At 37.8% G+C, this 15,225-nt stretch overlaps 1 protein-coding gene across 2 annotated transcripts in view; it reads left to right on the forward strand.

Moving 5' to 3' along the window:
• The window catches only part of CFAP44 (cilia and flagella associated protein 44), a 135,511-nt gene that overhangs the window by 10,146 nt on the left and 110,140 nt on the right, over nt 1-15,225 (forward strand). For both annotated transcript variants that reach the window (XM_017547760.2, XM_037745446.1), the window contains exons 3-5: nt 5,533-5,685; nt 6,590-6,743; nt 12,420-12,582. In XM_017547760.2, coding sequence (XP_017403249.1) covers nt 5,533-5,685; nt 6,590-6,743; nt 12,420-12,582 — 470 coding nt within the window. The remainder of the gene's footprint in view (nt 1-5,532; nt 5,686-6,589; nt 6,744-12,419; nt 12,583-15,225) is intronic.

Here is a 15,225-nt window from a genome sequence, read left to right on the forward strand (position 1 = left end):
GAAGTGAAAATAAATGAGATAATTATTAGTTATAGAAAAGTGGGTTGTTCAAGAAGGAAATAATAAATTCTTAACTCAGGAATGAGCATTATGAAGCCAATATACTAAAAACAGTAAGCATGGACTTCACTATAGTTTTGTAGTGCTTTAATTATATTGCAAAGCAGAGAGATAGCAAGTGGTGATAGAGATTTAACATTCTTAATCTCCCACAACAAACACTGTCGAAAAGTGACTAGAGAGAGCATTGTAGCCATATTGTTTAGAAATATGGAGGTAAGTATCAGAAGAAAGAAGGTTAAAAGCTAAAAGTGATACTTCTGGAAAGATAAGAGAAGGCTGTTAAGCGGGGAAAAGTTGAGTATTTTTTTAAGTTGAATATTTTAAAAACAAGTCTTTTAGCATTACTTGACTTTTTAAGTTATGGGCATGTACTTCAATAAAAATAAAAATTTTCTAAAAAGTCAAAAAAATAGGCAAAGTAATTTTTTCTTCTTCTTTTTTTTTTTTTTTTTTAATAAAGTAGATGAAGTGAGCAAAATAATTTTTAAGTAGTGCATATCTGAGTTATAGAACAGAAATGGTTTTCCCTTACAAAACTCAAAGTTCCTTGAGAGCAGTCTGGGTTTGACTTGTTTATCACAGCTCCTGGCACACAGGTTGAGAATAACCTATCCACCCGTGTAGTCTAGAGTTCTCCTGTGAGAGCTACTAAGTCTTTAATGGACTTTTCTGATACAGTGTAGTGAAAGAGACCTGGACTTTCGTTTTGAGTCCTGGATCTACCATTTAGAGATGCTTGATCTTGGGAAAATTATCGCGTCTTTCTGAGCCTCGATTTTCTCACCCATTAAAACAACAATTATGAGTCACTCAGGAATTGAATAGGATAACATGTAGAAGAATTTCACAGACTTCAATGGAATTTAAAAGGAGGAATTTATAACTAGGAATTTTGAAAGATGGCTGGCTCTGACTATCACAATATTAGGTATCTTAGTGGAATCTTGACTTTTTAAGGTTCTAATCCTAAATATAATTTTAGAAATTTGGTTTTGACTGTTCACCTAGACAAGTGAGGTCCTCAGAATATCAATACACATGTAAAATTTGCACTAACTTCTTTTAATCTGTCAGACATGTCTTGTAAATGCACAGTTTCTCCACATTATATTTTATTGTAGGCATTTGTCTTCTCTGGTTTGCCCTCTTGCAACGTGGATTTTTGTCTAAGTCTTCCTGTACAGATCTCCCTCCACACCACCACTCGAGTTCTTTCCAGAAAGTTGATTATATCACTTACCTCAGACACTTTAGTTTGTTCCTTCCTTGTTTTTCCTTTTTCATTTGTCTGTGCTCCCTGCATTTCTGATAGAGGATTGCCTATGTGTTGGTTTCCAGTCCTCGGCAGTGTTTTCCTGGATGCTACTGTCACCTTTCCCTTGATGGATTTAATGATAATGACCCTTTGTCTAGCACTGCCTTCAAGACCTCCCTTCCTGAGGATCAGGCCCTCCTAGGGGCAGACCTTTTCAAGTGTGACCTGGCCCAGTGCTCAGCTCGTTAATTAGTTCACACATCGTCAGTCTTAGAATCCCAAATGATAATGTGAAATTATTTTCTGGCATTTTAAATATCCTGTATCTTGTTGCTGTGTGAAGAGGTCTCTCTCCTGGTTCAGCCTCATACCTGGATAGCTGCATTCCCCCCACCCCTGGCAAAGCCTTGATTTGCTCTCAGCCTTGCTAACACTTCAGGGCAAGTTTTTACTCTTTGGGATTCTCATGCAGAATGAATAAAAGTCCTTGTATTCCACCCAAGCAAAGAAGTTGGAGTAGACTTGTCCCCATACTTAGTAAGAGGTTTCTGCTATCTCTGAGTTCTATTAAGAAATTTAGGTCGAATGTGCCAGATAAACCATCCATCATTTCTCGCAAGGGTGAAGGACTGTTAGTTACTAAGGCATTGATTTCTGAGTCTTATCAAAGGACTAAATTATTACAGACCTTATTTAATAATTTTGGGAAGTATTTTGTTCTTTTCTATTTTCAGAAATATTTTGTGTAGAATTGGTATTATTTCTTCCTTAAATGCTTGGTAGAATTTACCAGTAAAGCTGTCTGGGCCTGGAATTTTCTTAATTAGTGGGAAAATTTTAACCATGAGTTCAATTTTTTAAACAGATGGCTGTCTGTTTCTTCTTTACTAAGTTTTGCAAGTTTGTATCTTTAATGGAATTTGCTCACTTCTCTTCTAAATTGTCAAATTTGTTGACATAACTTTGTAAGATCTGTTTTCATTCTTGATGTTGGAGATATATGTTGTTTCGCTTTCATTTGTTCATTGGTCTAGCTAGGAGCTTGTCAATATTGTTTATCTTTCCAAAGACTAAGAGTTTGGCTTTGCTAATTTACTTTGTTGTTGTTGTTTCATTTATTTTTCTAGTTTCTTGAGGTGAAACTTTAGGCCATTGATTTTTTTTGACTTTTGTTTTTTTCTTATATATGTATTGAAAGCTATATTTCCCTCCAAAGACTGCTTTAGCTGTATCTCAATTTTAATATATTGTATTTTAATAATAATTTGAAAAATTTTTTAATTTCTTGATTTCTCCTTGACCCATGCATTATTTTTATTGTGTAATTTAATTTTCAAATATTTGACTTTTTTTTCCAGGTATCTAATCATTACCGGTTTCTAACTTACATCTGTTGTTTTCAGAGAACATATATATTCTATATGATTTCAATCTATTTAAATGTATTAAAACTGGTCTTATGTCCAAGCAAGTGATCTGTCTTGGTAAATGACCCATGTGTGCTTGAATGTGCATCCTGTATTGGTAGATGTAGTGTTTTAGAAATGCCAGGTCAAGATGGTTGATAGTGATGTTCAGATCATCTATGTCTTTACTAAGTTTTAGACTAGTTGTTCTATCAATTGCTGAAATATGTGTGTTACTATAATTAATAGTAACTCTAAGTAGACTGTGAAAAGTTGTTATATATTATCTCTGAAGCAACCACTAATAAAACACAGAACTGATAAAAAGCCAACAGAAATGTAAATAGAATACTAAAGAGTAAATAATCTAAAAGAAAACATGGAAGGAGAAAAAGAGGGAAAAAACTAGCAGGAGAAAAACACAAAATAAATTATCAAATGTTATTTGTTAATTTCGCATGCTTATGTTATTAAAATCCAACCATATCAATAATTACATTAATTATTAGTTAACCGAACATTAATATAAAAAGGCAGAGATTATCCGTGTGGCTAATAAAAATAAGAACCAACTATATGATGCTTATAGAAGATATACATTAAGTATAATGACACAAATAGGTTGAAAGTAAATGGATGGAAAAAGATATATCATGCAAAAAGTAAGCATAACAAGGCTGGAGTGGCTATATTTATACCAGATAAAATAGACTTCAAGGTAAAGAGAACTACCGGTGACAAAGAGGGGCATTTCATAAGGATAAAAAGATCAATTAATAAGAAAACATAATACTCATAAATATGTGTGCACCTAGTAACAGCATCACAATACACAAAGCAAAAATAGAATTAAAGAAAAACTAATTCCACAATCATAGTAAGAGAGCAGCCTGGTACTAGTTATTTCATAATAGCCAAAGTAGATATGCCTACTATTAATTTTTGTGTATTGTTGTTTTATACAGTAATCGTACTGAACTCTTCAAAATTACAATACATTATAATTTAGTTCTTATGAATTTTTTATAAAGTAGCTCTTATAGATTTTTATGTATGTGCAACCATAGCATTTGTAGGCTTTCTTATAGTGTTGTGAATCTCATGGAAAGGTAGTGGTAAATAAGGAATCCTAGAGGCAAACTGTTTGCCGGAAGCAGTATCTCTGTGGTGGCTGGAGAGGAGAGATCCCAAAGCTTCCTACATCCATTGGCTGGAGGAAACAAACAAACAAACAAATGGAAGAAACTCACATATGGAATTGTGGGTCATACAGCCAAAATCCCAGCAGGTTCTTTTGAATATCTACAGTTATGGCCTTCCTACCTCCTTGGTCACCTTCCATTGCTTTCTCCTGTACCCATCCTTGTTCAGTCTCCACTAATTCTGCCAGCCTTTTTGCCAGTGGTCCTGCCATCCATTTGTGATTTGGGGTTTTAACTGCTTCTAGTACTACCAAAAAACGGAGTTTGTGTTTTTGGCGTTTATTCTCAATGTTGATTTTAGATTATTTCCAAGAATGGAAAGGCAAATACTGATTTATTCTTCAAACCATAAGTCTTCAACCAGTCTATTTTAGGATTATAAAAATTATAGAAATATCCAGCTCTCACAAAGTTGCCTAAGTGTGCTGATTTGCCAGCTTGATTTAATGTGCCCACTTCCTGGCAAATTAGTTTTTGTTTGTTTGTTTGCTTTCCAAAGTCCAGTTTTCTATCAGTGGCACCACGCTTTTCCCAGGCTCTGAATCCCCATTATTCTTTGATACCTCCTCTCCTTCATCTGTATTCACTCTCAATTCGTTAATCAGTGATCACCTACCTCATCTATCAGTTCTAGCTCCTTTTCCAGGGAAGCCAGAGGCTAGGAGGAATGTTACTCTTGTAGTGCCCTAATCTTGAAATGAGGAAATAGTCTTTGGTTGCCCCAGTCACAAGAAAGAGCTAAGGTATTATTAGAGCATAGTTCTCTAGGACCCTCCCTTGGGGGATCCAAGCTGTGTGTTTGGCCGCTTTAGGTACCCAGGATTACTTTCTTGCCATCCAGATACATGAATCCTAAGGAACTCTGTCCCATTCTGCAACTAATTGGCTTGGCCCAGCTCTTCTGTCTTATTCATATTAGTCTTGGGTGTTGTTCCTAATCTTTTAGGCTCATCTCAGATCTACTATGTAGCTCTGGTACCTAGTAGTACACTTGCTATTTCTTCCTTGTTCTTCTGAAAGTTCACCAAGCCCTATATGAAAGTATACCCATCCTGCTTGGCATTGTCTATTTTAACCATCTCCATGTTTGGACTTGATCTGAATGTTGGCTTATACCTGGGGCCATTCTACTCATATTCCAGTTCCCATTCCCAGCTTGTCCTAAAGCCAATATTCCAACATGTTCCTGGGATACCACTTCCAAGCAAAAGCATCATACTCAGAGAGTTATGCTTCAATAAGCTTTATTTGTCTTTAACATAACAGATTCCCTATAAAAATTGAATTGGTAAAATTGAATTTAGTTGAAATTATGATAGCAGCATACTAACCTCTCTTTTTTTTCTTTATCTTTTCCTTCCTCTAAGTATTTAGTGATAGGAAATAGATTGGAAATCAAGTGAAAATGGAGGTTAACAAACAGAAAAGGCTTTTCTATTTTGTAAAGTTACAAGACTGACCAAATAAAATGATTCTTCTAGAAATTTTTGAGTATGTATTAAAATTTATTACATCTAGAGCACAAGCAAATTAGAAGTTTTAGCTATTTTAGAAATAAGAAAATGTTTAATCAAAATTTAGAAGTTATTAAAACAAATTTTAATAGCTCCTGTTAAAGAAGATAACAAACTTTTAGAAGAAGCCACAGACGAAACGTTGACTGAAGGGAAAGAACCATATTTAGATGAAGACTCAGATGAGGAACATTTGGAAGGAAGTTTGAGTTCATTTCAGTATGAAGATTTGCAAAGCACTACAGGTAGGTATTATTAGTTTTCTACCAGTAATTGTCACTGTTTTAAAGACAAATAGCCAGATAAATTGAACAGTTATAAATCTATAGAAAGAAAAATCTACAGGATGTATGTATGTGTGGGAATGATAAAAGGACAAGTATTGTGCATATTTCGGTAGAGTATGTTAGCAGCCCGAGACTTGTGGTTTTTATTTCTGAGGATCACATACAGAACTCTCATACTCATTCTTCTGGGTTTTGAGAAGGTATAAAAACAGCTCTACTACACATTAGTGGGAGTTCACCTCTCCCTTGGAAGTAATTGGGAGTTGCCCTTGGGGACTGTTGTGCCATGACCAGAGCTCAGCATTTACTCCAGATGCATGTGGGCATGATGGCTTTTCCTTCCATGCTCATTGATGACTGTGTCCTATATTCAGGCCAGTGGTAGTACTTACGGCAAGAGTATTGCAGGCTGTGTACATTCCTCCTGTCCCTGGGAAATACAATTTTGTATTCACTAGACACTCTGTATTAGTTTGTTCTCATGCTGCTAATAAAAATATACCTGAGACTGGGTAATTTTTAAAGGAAAGAGGTTTATTTGACTCACAGTTCTGCATGGCTGGGGAGGCCTCAGGAAACTTACAATCATGGCAGAAAGGGAAGCAAACATGTTCTTCATATGATGGCAGGAAGAAGTGTAGAGTGAAGGAGGGAAATGCCCCTTATAAAACCATCAGATCATGTGAGAACTCATTCACCATCATGAGAACAGCATGGAGGTAACAGCCCCTAAAATTCAATTACCTCCTACCAGGTCCCTCCCACGACTTGTGGAGATTATGGGGACTACAATTCAAGATAAGATTTGGGTGGGGACACAGCCAAACCATATCACTCTTCTTAAATTATTTTATTTTTTTAGTATCTCAGCAACCCCCTGCTCCAGCTGCGGAAGAGGCAGAGGAGGAAGTTAAAAAGAAAATATCAGAGAGTTTCTTCTATGATTATATGGAGCTTGCTTCGATGCCTTTTGTGACTTCGGATTCAAACATACCACTGGACCTTCTCACGCTCGTGTATCCACCCTGGCCAATTATGTATAATTTTGGGATTTTCATTTCTTAGGTCAGAGGTCAGCAAACTACAGCCCAGGGAGCCCAAATCTGCCTTCCCACCTGTTTTTGTAAATCAGATTTTATTGCAACATAGTGACATTCACTTGCTTACATTTCGTTTATTATGGCTGCCATCACACAACAAGGGCAGACATAGTGGCTGTGACAGAGACCATCTGGCTCACAAGGCCAAAACTATTTACTACCTGCCCTTTAAAAGTGTGCCAGCCCATCTTAGGTAGTTCTAAGAAGCTTGAATTCTTAGAAATTTGATAGAAATGCATGATCTTAATTTAAGCTAAGCTTTTGTTTGATGCCAAATAACCATACAGAGAAATGATGTTTTTCTGGCTGTCCTTTGCACAAGTGGAAAGACTGCAGTTCATGAGACCTGAGTGAAGGAAACCAGACGGCATCTTATTCCCATTTACTTTTGCCATTGCCTGTTAAGTCATGGATTTCCCTTCCTGAAACACTTATGTGTCTGTCCATTGCAAGGCATTAGTATTTTCACATTATGTATCAGATGAACTGTCAGAGAAGACAATTCTTAGGAAATAGGGCACAAAATAGCAAGTTTTTATTGGTCTGGAGAATAAGAGCCTTTGGAGATATGTGGAACTGGGGATAATTGACAAGGGGATTTAGTGTTTGCCATCACATGGTGATGCTAGGCTTGTGATGCAGGTAGTTAGAGGACAGTTTCCATTGAGGTCCGTAGCCGGCAAATTACTGGGCTCGCCTTTTAGACAGTTAGTGCTTGTTACCACATGGCCGAAACCACTGACTGGCCTCTTACATAAGGAATACTTACAGAGATAGTGAATACTTACAATACTCACTGACTCAGTTTTGCTTTTTACATGAAAACATAAAAATAGAACATGTTGTTAAATCCCAGCTGTGACTAAACTAATTCATGCTGAATTATCTTGTAACCTGGAATTTTCTCTCTTCATGGCTTTTTTTTTCCCTTGTCTTTGGACAAGTTTCTGACAAAAGTTATGCTGTTTACTTCCTTTTAGCCTTTTTTTTTTCCCCAAATGGGGTGGGGTGATATGTTAGAATCCCCTGGAAGTTTTTCCTAAAGTACACAATGCTCTGATGCCTTCCTGGACCTACTATGCTAGTTCTGTGTGGAGAGAGACTTGGGTATATGTACTCTGGAAAAACTCTCCGAGATGGTTTGGCAGTGAGCCGCCTTGTCACTGTTCCAGGACGGGAGGGTCTGTATTAGAGAAACATGCCTAGATTCTAAACAGCAGAGTCAGAAGAACCTCAACTTTTATTCCAATATATGAATTCTCTCTGTTCATGCTAGATTGGTGGTTGTATAAACTATAGCCTTTTCTTAAACATTTTCAACACCAAAAAAATCACAGAGTAGCTTACCCCACTTTTGGATGTCTCACTAGAGAGGTTTTTGGGCCTTGAATAAAATCCTGCCTCGATGGGATGCTCCCCATTAGATTTAGTTCTGTTCTCTGGAGATGGAACAAATATAATCTCTGTATCTTGTGAGGAATCCTAGGAGGAACAAGTCAGCCATCATGCATTCCCTAAGTACTCTTTTAATTAACCCTTTAATGATTATTAATATATTGATTCTAATTCAGTTTTTAAATTTATGTCTTTTAAATTTTAGCAATGTTAAATCAAGTTTAGCCTGAAGCCGCCTCCTTACATACTTTAAGTTTGGCCTAAAGGTTTCGCTGTACATGGTGAACTATAACCTAAAGGGAGTTAGACTCAAGTCTACTCTGAGCCAGTTACTCAAGTTTTTGTCAATCAAAGGTGGCCAACTATTGAAACTGTGTTAAAATAAGGCAGACGCCAAGCTGTAACGAGTTTGGTATTTCTGTACTTCATTTTTGTTTTCCGTATGTCACTTTGCTTTTTCAGTCCATAAATCTTCCTGCACGTGGCTGGGCTGGAATCTCTGGGCCTACTCTGGCTGAGAAGGCTGCCCAATTCTTGAATTATTCTTTGCTCAGTTAAACTCTGTTAAATTTAATTTGGCTTTGAAGAAAACTTAATTTTAAGTTTTCTTTTAATAGCAAGAAATGTGCCATTTATAAAGTATCACATAAACCATGGTATAATTTTAAAAGACATTATACAGAACTTGACAAGGTTTAAACAATTTTAAAGTGAAGTTCCTGGATGACTATGGACAAACATTGAAAGCTCTGGGTCTTTGACAGGAATTTAAGAAGAGGCAAGCTAGAAGAGAGTGAGATAAGACAAAAAGCCCTGAAGGTACATCAAAACACATTTTAAGATTTTCAGAACTCCACTAAGGGTTTGCTGCTGTGTCTGGGATTAAAAGGAAAGGATCAGGCCAGGCGCAGTGGCTCACGCCTGTAATCCTAGCACCTTGGGAGACTTGGCAGGGAGATCACTTGAGCTCAGGAATTCGAGACCAGTCTGGGCAACATGGCAAAAAAACACAAAAATTAGCCAGATGTGGTGGTGCATACCTGTAGTCCTAGCTACTTGGGGGGCTGAGGTGGGAGGAGCTCTTGAGCCTGGCAAGTTGAGGCTGCAGGGAGCCGTGTTCATGTCACTGCACTCCAGCCTGGGTGACAAAGTGAGACCCTATCTCCAAAAAAAAAAAAAGGAAAGGATCAGATTCCAGTTATGTACAAATTAATGAATTGATTCAACAAACATTTCTTGAATAACTAATAGGCTGAAGACAACGTGCTAGGCATTCTGGGAAATGGAGATGGAGAGAAGCAGCCTCTGCCCTCAGTAAGCTGTAATTTAGAGGGTGAGAATTTGAGAAGTTACCAATCTGACCCATTCTGGCTTGCCCTTTTATCAGGACAGCAGCATGTAAAAGGGAGTTTTCCCGCTAAAATTAAAGATGATAATATTAGATAAATGATAATTTCTCCAATACCTGCTTTCATCTAAGGTAGTGAAGAAATGGTAACCCATTTCTATTCTCATAGCTACTAACATGCTTTTAGCCCTCTGAGGTATTATATTGCCACCTGGGAAGAGGGAAAAAAAGGAAGGGAAGAACGGAAGGTGAGGGTAGTGGTGTGAAGAGAAGAAAAAAGACATGAAATTTCTTTTCCTTGAACAGATCCATTACCCTGAAATGCTTGATCTCTTTCTCTCTTTTTTTTTCTCTTTTTTTTTTGAGATGAAGTCTCACCCTGCCACCCAGGCTGGAGTGCAATGCTGCAATCTCCACTCACTGCAACCTCCGCCTCCTGGGTTCAAGTGATTCTCCTGCCTCAGCCTCCCTAGTAGCTGGGATTGCAGGCGTGCTACCATGCCCAGCTAATTTTTTGTATCTTTAGTAGAGATGAGGTTTCACCATGTTGGCCAGGCTGGTCTCGAGCTCCAACCTCGTGATCCGCCCACCTCGGCCTCCCAAAGTGCTGGGATTACAGGCGTCAGCCACCGTGGCTGGCTGTCTTTCAATTTAACTATTTGGTAACGAGAGAGGCTGCTTATACTTGGTTATAATTTCCTTATATTTCACAATTTAAATTGCATTAATTTAAATCTCTCTTCTCTTTTTACATTCTACATTTTGTTGTTAAATTTTAATATTTCTTTCTATGAAAATTTGTACTTACGAATAAGTGGAATCCTCAAAAATCACAATTTGTTTTTAAACAAGGGCACAAGAAATACAAATTCCTCCAGTGATCCTTCAACTTAGATGTTCAGCAACAAATTCTTGTGAACAAAGAATCTATCTACTTAAGCTACACTATAGGATATGCTTCTCTTGTCAACTCTAATTTTTTTCATAGATTGGTTTCACTTAACTTGCTTATTATATTTATATTTTGGGTATATTAATTTTGACAAACTTACTAGCAATATGCATTTAAAATATGTTTTATATAACTTAGATTTGTATACCTCTTTTTTTAAAAATTATTTTTATTTTAGATTCAGAGGGTACACATGCAGGTTTATTATAAGAATATATTGTGTGATACTGACGTTAGGGCTTTGGTTGATCTCATCTCCCACAAGTGAACATAGTACCAAATAGGAAGGTTTTCAGCCTTTGTCCCCTCCCTCTCCCCGCTTTGGAATCCCTAGTATCTGTTGTTCCTGTCTTTATGTCTGTGTGTACCCAATATTTAGCTCCCACTTATAAGTGAGAACATGCAATATTTGGTTTTCTGTTTCTACATTAATTTGCTTAGGATAATGGCATCTAGCTGCATCCATGCTGATGCAAAGGACATGATTTCATTGTTTTCATGGCTGTATAGTATTTCATGGTGTATATATGCGACATTTTCTTTATCCAGTGCACCACTGATGGGAATCTAGGTTGATTCCATGTCTTCACTGTTATAAATAGTGCTGTAATAAACATATGAGTGCATGTGTCTTTTTGGTACAATGATTTTCCTTTGGGTATATCCCCAGCAATGGGATTGCTAGTTTGAATGGTAGTTCTATTTTTAGTTCTTTGAGAAACCTCCAAACGCTTTCCACAGTGGCCGAACGAATTTACATTCTCACTAATAGCATATAAGCATTCGCTTTTGTCTGCAGCCTCAACAACATCTCTTTATTTTTTGACTTTTTAATGATAGCCTTTCTGAACTGGTATGAGATAGTATCTCATTGTGGTTTTGATTCGCGTCTCACTGATGATTAGTGGTGTTGAGCATTTTTCATGTTTGTCGGCTGCCTGTATGTCTTCTTTTGAAAAGTGTCTATTGAAGTCATCTGCCTGCTTTTTAGTGGGGTTATTTTTTTCTTGTTGATTTCTTTAAGTCTCTTACAGATTTTGGATATTAGCCCTTTGTCAGATGCATAGTTTGGGAATTTTTTCTCCTGTTCTGTAGGTTGGCTGTTTAATCTGTTGACGGTTTATTTTGCTGTACAGAAACTCTAGTTTAGTAGATCCCACTCTATTTTGAATCAGTACAATTTTATAGCATACATACACACAAACACATACACATGCTACTTACCTACACACCCATACATATACTAATAAGCTCAGAAATCTTAGTTAATTACGTATATATTTATATGCTATATATTAATCAATTTTCATAATTTGTTGATATGAATTAAATTTTAGTTATGTGAATTTATTATAATCATATTATCAAATGGTGTGTTAGAATTTTACAAACATGTTAGAATTTGCCTACATAATATTTTTATTATGGTTAGTCAACAAATTTAGCAGGCATTGTGAATACAAAGGCGATGAAGATAAAGACTTTCTCCTATGTTATACAGCATGATTTAGTTTTAGTGGAAGATAGGAAAATAAAATTATCTAGGTGACAACTTTGCTGTCTGTGGTACCCAAATAGGTTTATCCTTATTTATTTTTGCAAAAACAATTAATGGGCTCTCAGGATTCCCCAGGAAAATTAAAATATTAACTAAATCAGAGTATGGGGATAGTCACCTGATTTGTTTATTTATTTGTTTGTTTTTTTCCTGTTCAGGCCTTTTTTTTCTCACCTAATTTAAAAACAAAATTGTTAGTGATACATAGAAAAATCATGAGTTTCAGGGTAAAATTCAACTACTTCAACCTCATATCTTCATCTAAGATACATTTCTTCACTTTTCCAATCCCTGGGATGGTGTTGTTTTTCACTTCTTTTCCTTAGCAGCTTCCCTCAGACATTCTTTTGGTTATGACTGCAGAAAGCGAGCTAACCTGCAACTTCTGGATGACAGTATCGCAATGTACATAGCTGGGAACCAAGTGATCTTTCTGCATTTGAAAACCAAGGAACAGATCTACCTGCGAAGTAGCAGCGGTGAAGGAATTGGCGTCATTGGGGTATGCCTTCGATCAATTAGAAAAAAAATAATGTATGTTTTTTGCTTGTTTTGTGGACCAGCCAACATGGTTGTTAGATGCCAACACTATGCACAGTGTTATGGATTCACATAAGATGCACAACTGTCTTTATTCTCAGGCATTTCAATTCAGTTATTACAGCCACTACGTTCACTGTCATTACCTCTATGCACTATTATAATATTATTTCTTTTTGCAGTTAAGGAAACAGGCTTATAGAGGTTAGGTGACTTCCCCATAGTCCTGAAAGTTTTTCACATTTAGATTAGAAGTGGAAGTGAGTGAAGACATTTTAACAATTCTTAATCTGAAAACTGGAGCAGGCACATGGCCATGGGAATGGAGAAAGTGAGGAAAATGTGAGACATAGGATGTAGACATAGATTACAATGGAAACATGATATGTTGAGATGTATGGAGTGAAATATACTATCACGTTTGTTTCTTTCTTGATCGTCTATCTATGTATAGCATGTATACATGATAAAGGTCCATGTCGTCAGGGAGTTTGTTACAAGACTAATAACTTCAGCAATAATTTATTATGTAATACTGTGCATCCAGCACTACACAGAATATATAGCGGGGAATTTAAATGAACTCATGACCTCTATGAATTCAGAGTTTAAAATCCATCTAAAGAAACAGACCTATATTAAAAAAAAGAAAGAAAAATAGACACACAAGTACATTACAAATGTGGCGATTAATGTGGTAATACCTGTGTACAGATAGCCATGGGCCCAACTTGAGGGCTGTGGATTTTGTGGAGGGAAATCAGTTGGGGCCTATGAGGCTTCAGGAGCCCTGAGGTCCACACCGTCTGCAGGGGACGAAGAAACACCTAATTGTCAAATAGTTATCTATTACTTTGTGGGCAATAATAGTTTTTAAATTTCTATTTTTCTATTTTGTTATAAAATAATTTGGTTTGAGGACAGTAGCCAGAGGTGTAGTGTGGTCAAGAATGCTAATCCTGGCCACCCACAGTGGCCCCGCCTATAATCCTAGCACTTTGGGAGGCCAGGTGGGTGGATCAACTGAGGTTGGAAGTTCGAGACCAGCCTGACCAACATGGAGAAAACCTGTCTCTGCTAAAAATACAAAATTAGCTTGGCATGGTGGCACACATCTGTGATCCCAGCTACCTTGGGAGGCTGAGGCAGGAGAACTACTTGAACCTGGGAGGCAGAGGTTGCAGTAAGCTGAGATTGCACCACTGCACTCCAGCCTGGTCAATAAGAGCGAAACTCCATCCTAAAAAAAAATAATAATAAGCTAATCCTAATCCTCATCCACCTGGATGTTGAGCAGTTTTATGTCCACAAGGGCTTTTGTCTGTGTGTGCTGGAGCTGTTGAAGCCTGGGTTGTGACAGAGGCCTTGCCTCCACTGTCCACATTACCTCATCTTTTCTGAAACAGTTATCCGGGTAAGGATGAGAAATACTGTAGCAAAGTTATGAAAAAACTATGAGAAAAGTGTTTGGGCCTGGAAAAGTTAGGGTGAATCTCTACGTTGAAGGTAAAGTAAATGATTAATTACAGGTCTTCACTAAAAATAAAACTCCTGGCTGGGCATGGTTGCCCGTGCCTGTAATCATAGCACTTTGGGAGGCTGAGGAGGTGAGTTCAGGGCCAGCCTGGCCAACATAGTGAAACCCCATCTCTACTAAAAATGCAAAAATTAACCAGGTGTGGTTGCACACACCTGTAATCCAAGCTACTCAGGACTCTGAGGCACGAGAATTGCTTGAGCCTGGTAGGCGGAGATTGCAGTGAGCAGAGATCATGCCACTGCACTCCAGCCTGGGTGACAGAGTGAGACTCTGTCTCAATCAATCAGTCCATCTCCCAAACTCAACCCTACAGCAATTTCCAATATGAGAGGTGTTAGGCACACTGTGAATGAAGAGACCACCTAAACAGGCTTTGTGTGAGCAACAAGGCTGTTTTATTCAGCTGGGTGTGAGTGGGCTGAGTCAGAAAAGAGAGTCAGTGAAGGGCAGAGGGATAGGAGTTGGTTTTATAGATTTGGGGTAGGCAGTGGAAAGTTACAGAAGTTATAGTTCAGGGCACTTTTTGCAAGCCAGATGGGTGCTGGTGGGGGCAGTGTCAGAAGTCTGGTGTCACAAGGTTGACTTATCAGTTGAGGCAGGAATGGTTGAGGCAGGAGCAATGGTGGAATGTCACAAGGTGGGTTAATCAAGCACTGCAGGAGCTAGCTATTCTTCTTCTTTTGTGATTTTTCTGTTACCTTAGGCTTTCTGGCTCCAGGAGGCCATCTGGAGGTGTATGTGTGGGTCACAGGGGTCACCATGGTATAGTCCATGGTACAGTCAGTTCAGAGAACTTTGCATTAGGCAGAAATTTTTTCTCTTCTATTTTTTTAAATTGCATTTTAGGTTTTGGGGTACATGTGAAGAATTTGCAAGATTGTTGCATAGGTACACACATGGCAGTGTGATTTGCTGCCTTCTTCCCCTTCACCTGTATCTGGCATTTCTCCCCATGCTATCTCTCCCCACCTCCCCACCCCCCGTCTCTCCCCCATTTCCCCCCAACAGACCCCAGTGTGTAGTGCTCCCCTCCCTGTGTCCATGTGTTCTCATTGTTCAACACCC

Source organism: Cebus imitator, unplaced genomic scaffold, assembly GCF_001604975.1.
Source record: "Cebus imitator isolate Cc_AM_T3 unplaced genomic scaffold, Cebus_imitator-1.0 Scaffold201, whole genome shotgun sequence".
NCBI classification, from domain to species: Eukaryota; Metazoa; Chordata; class Mammalia; order Primates; family Cebidae; genus Cebus; species Cebus imitator.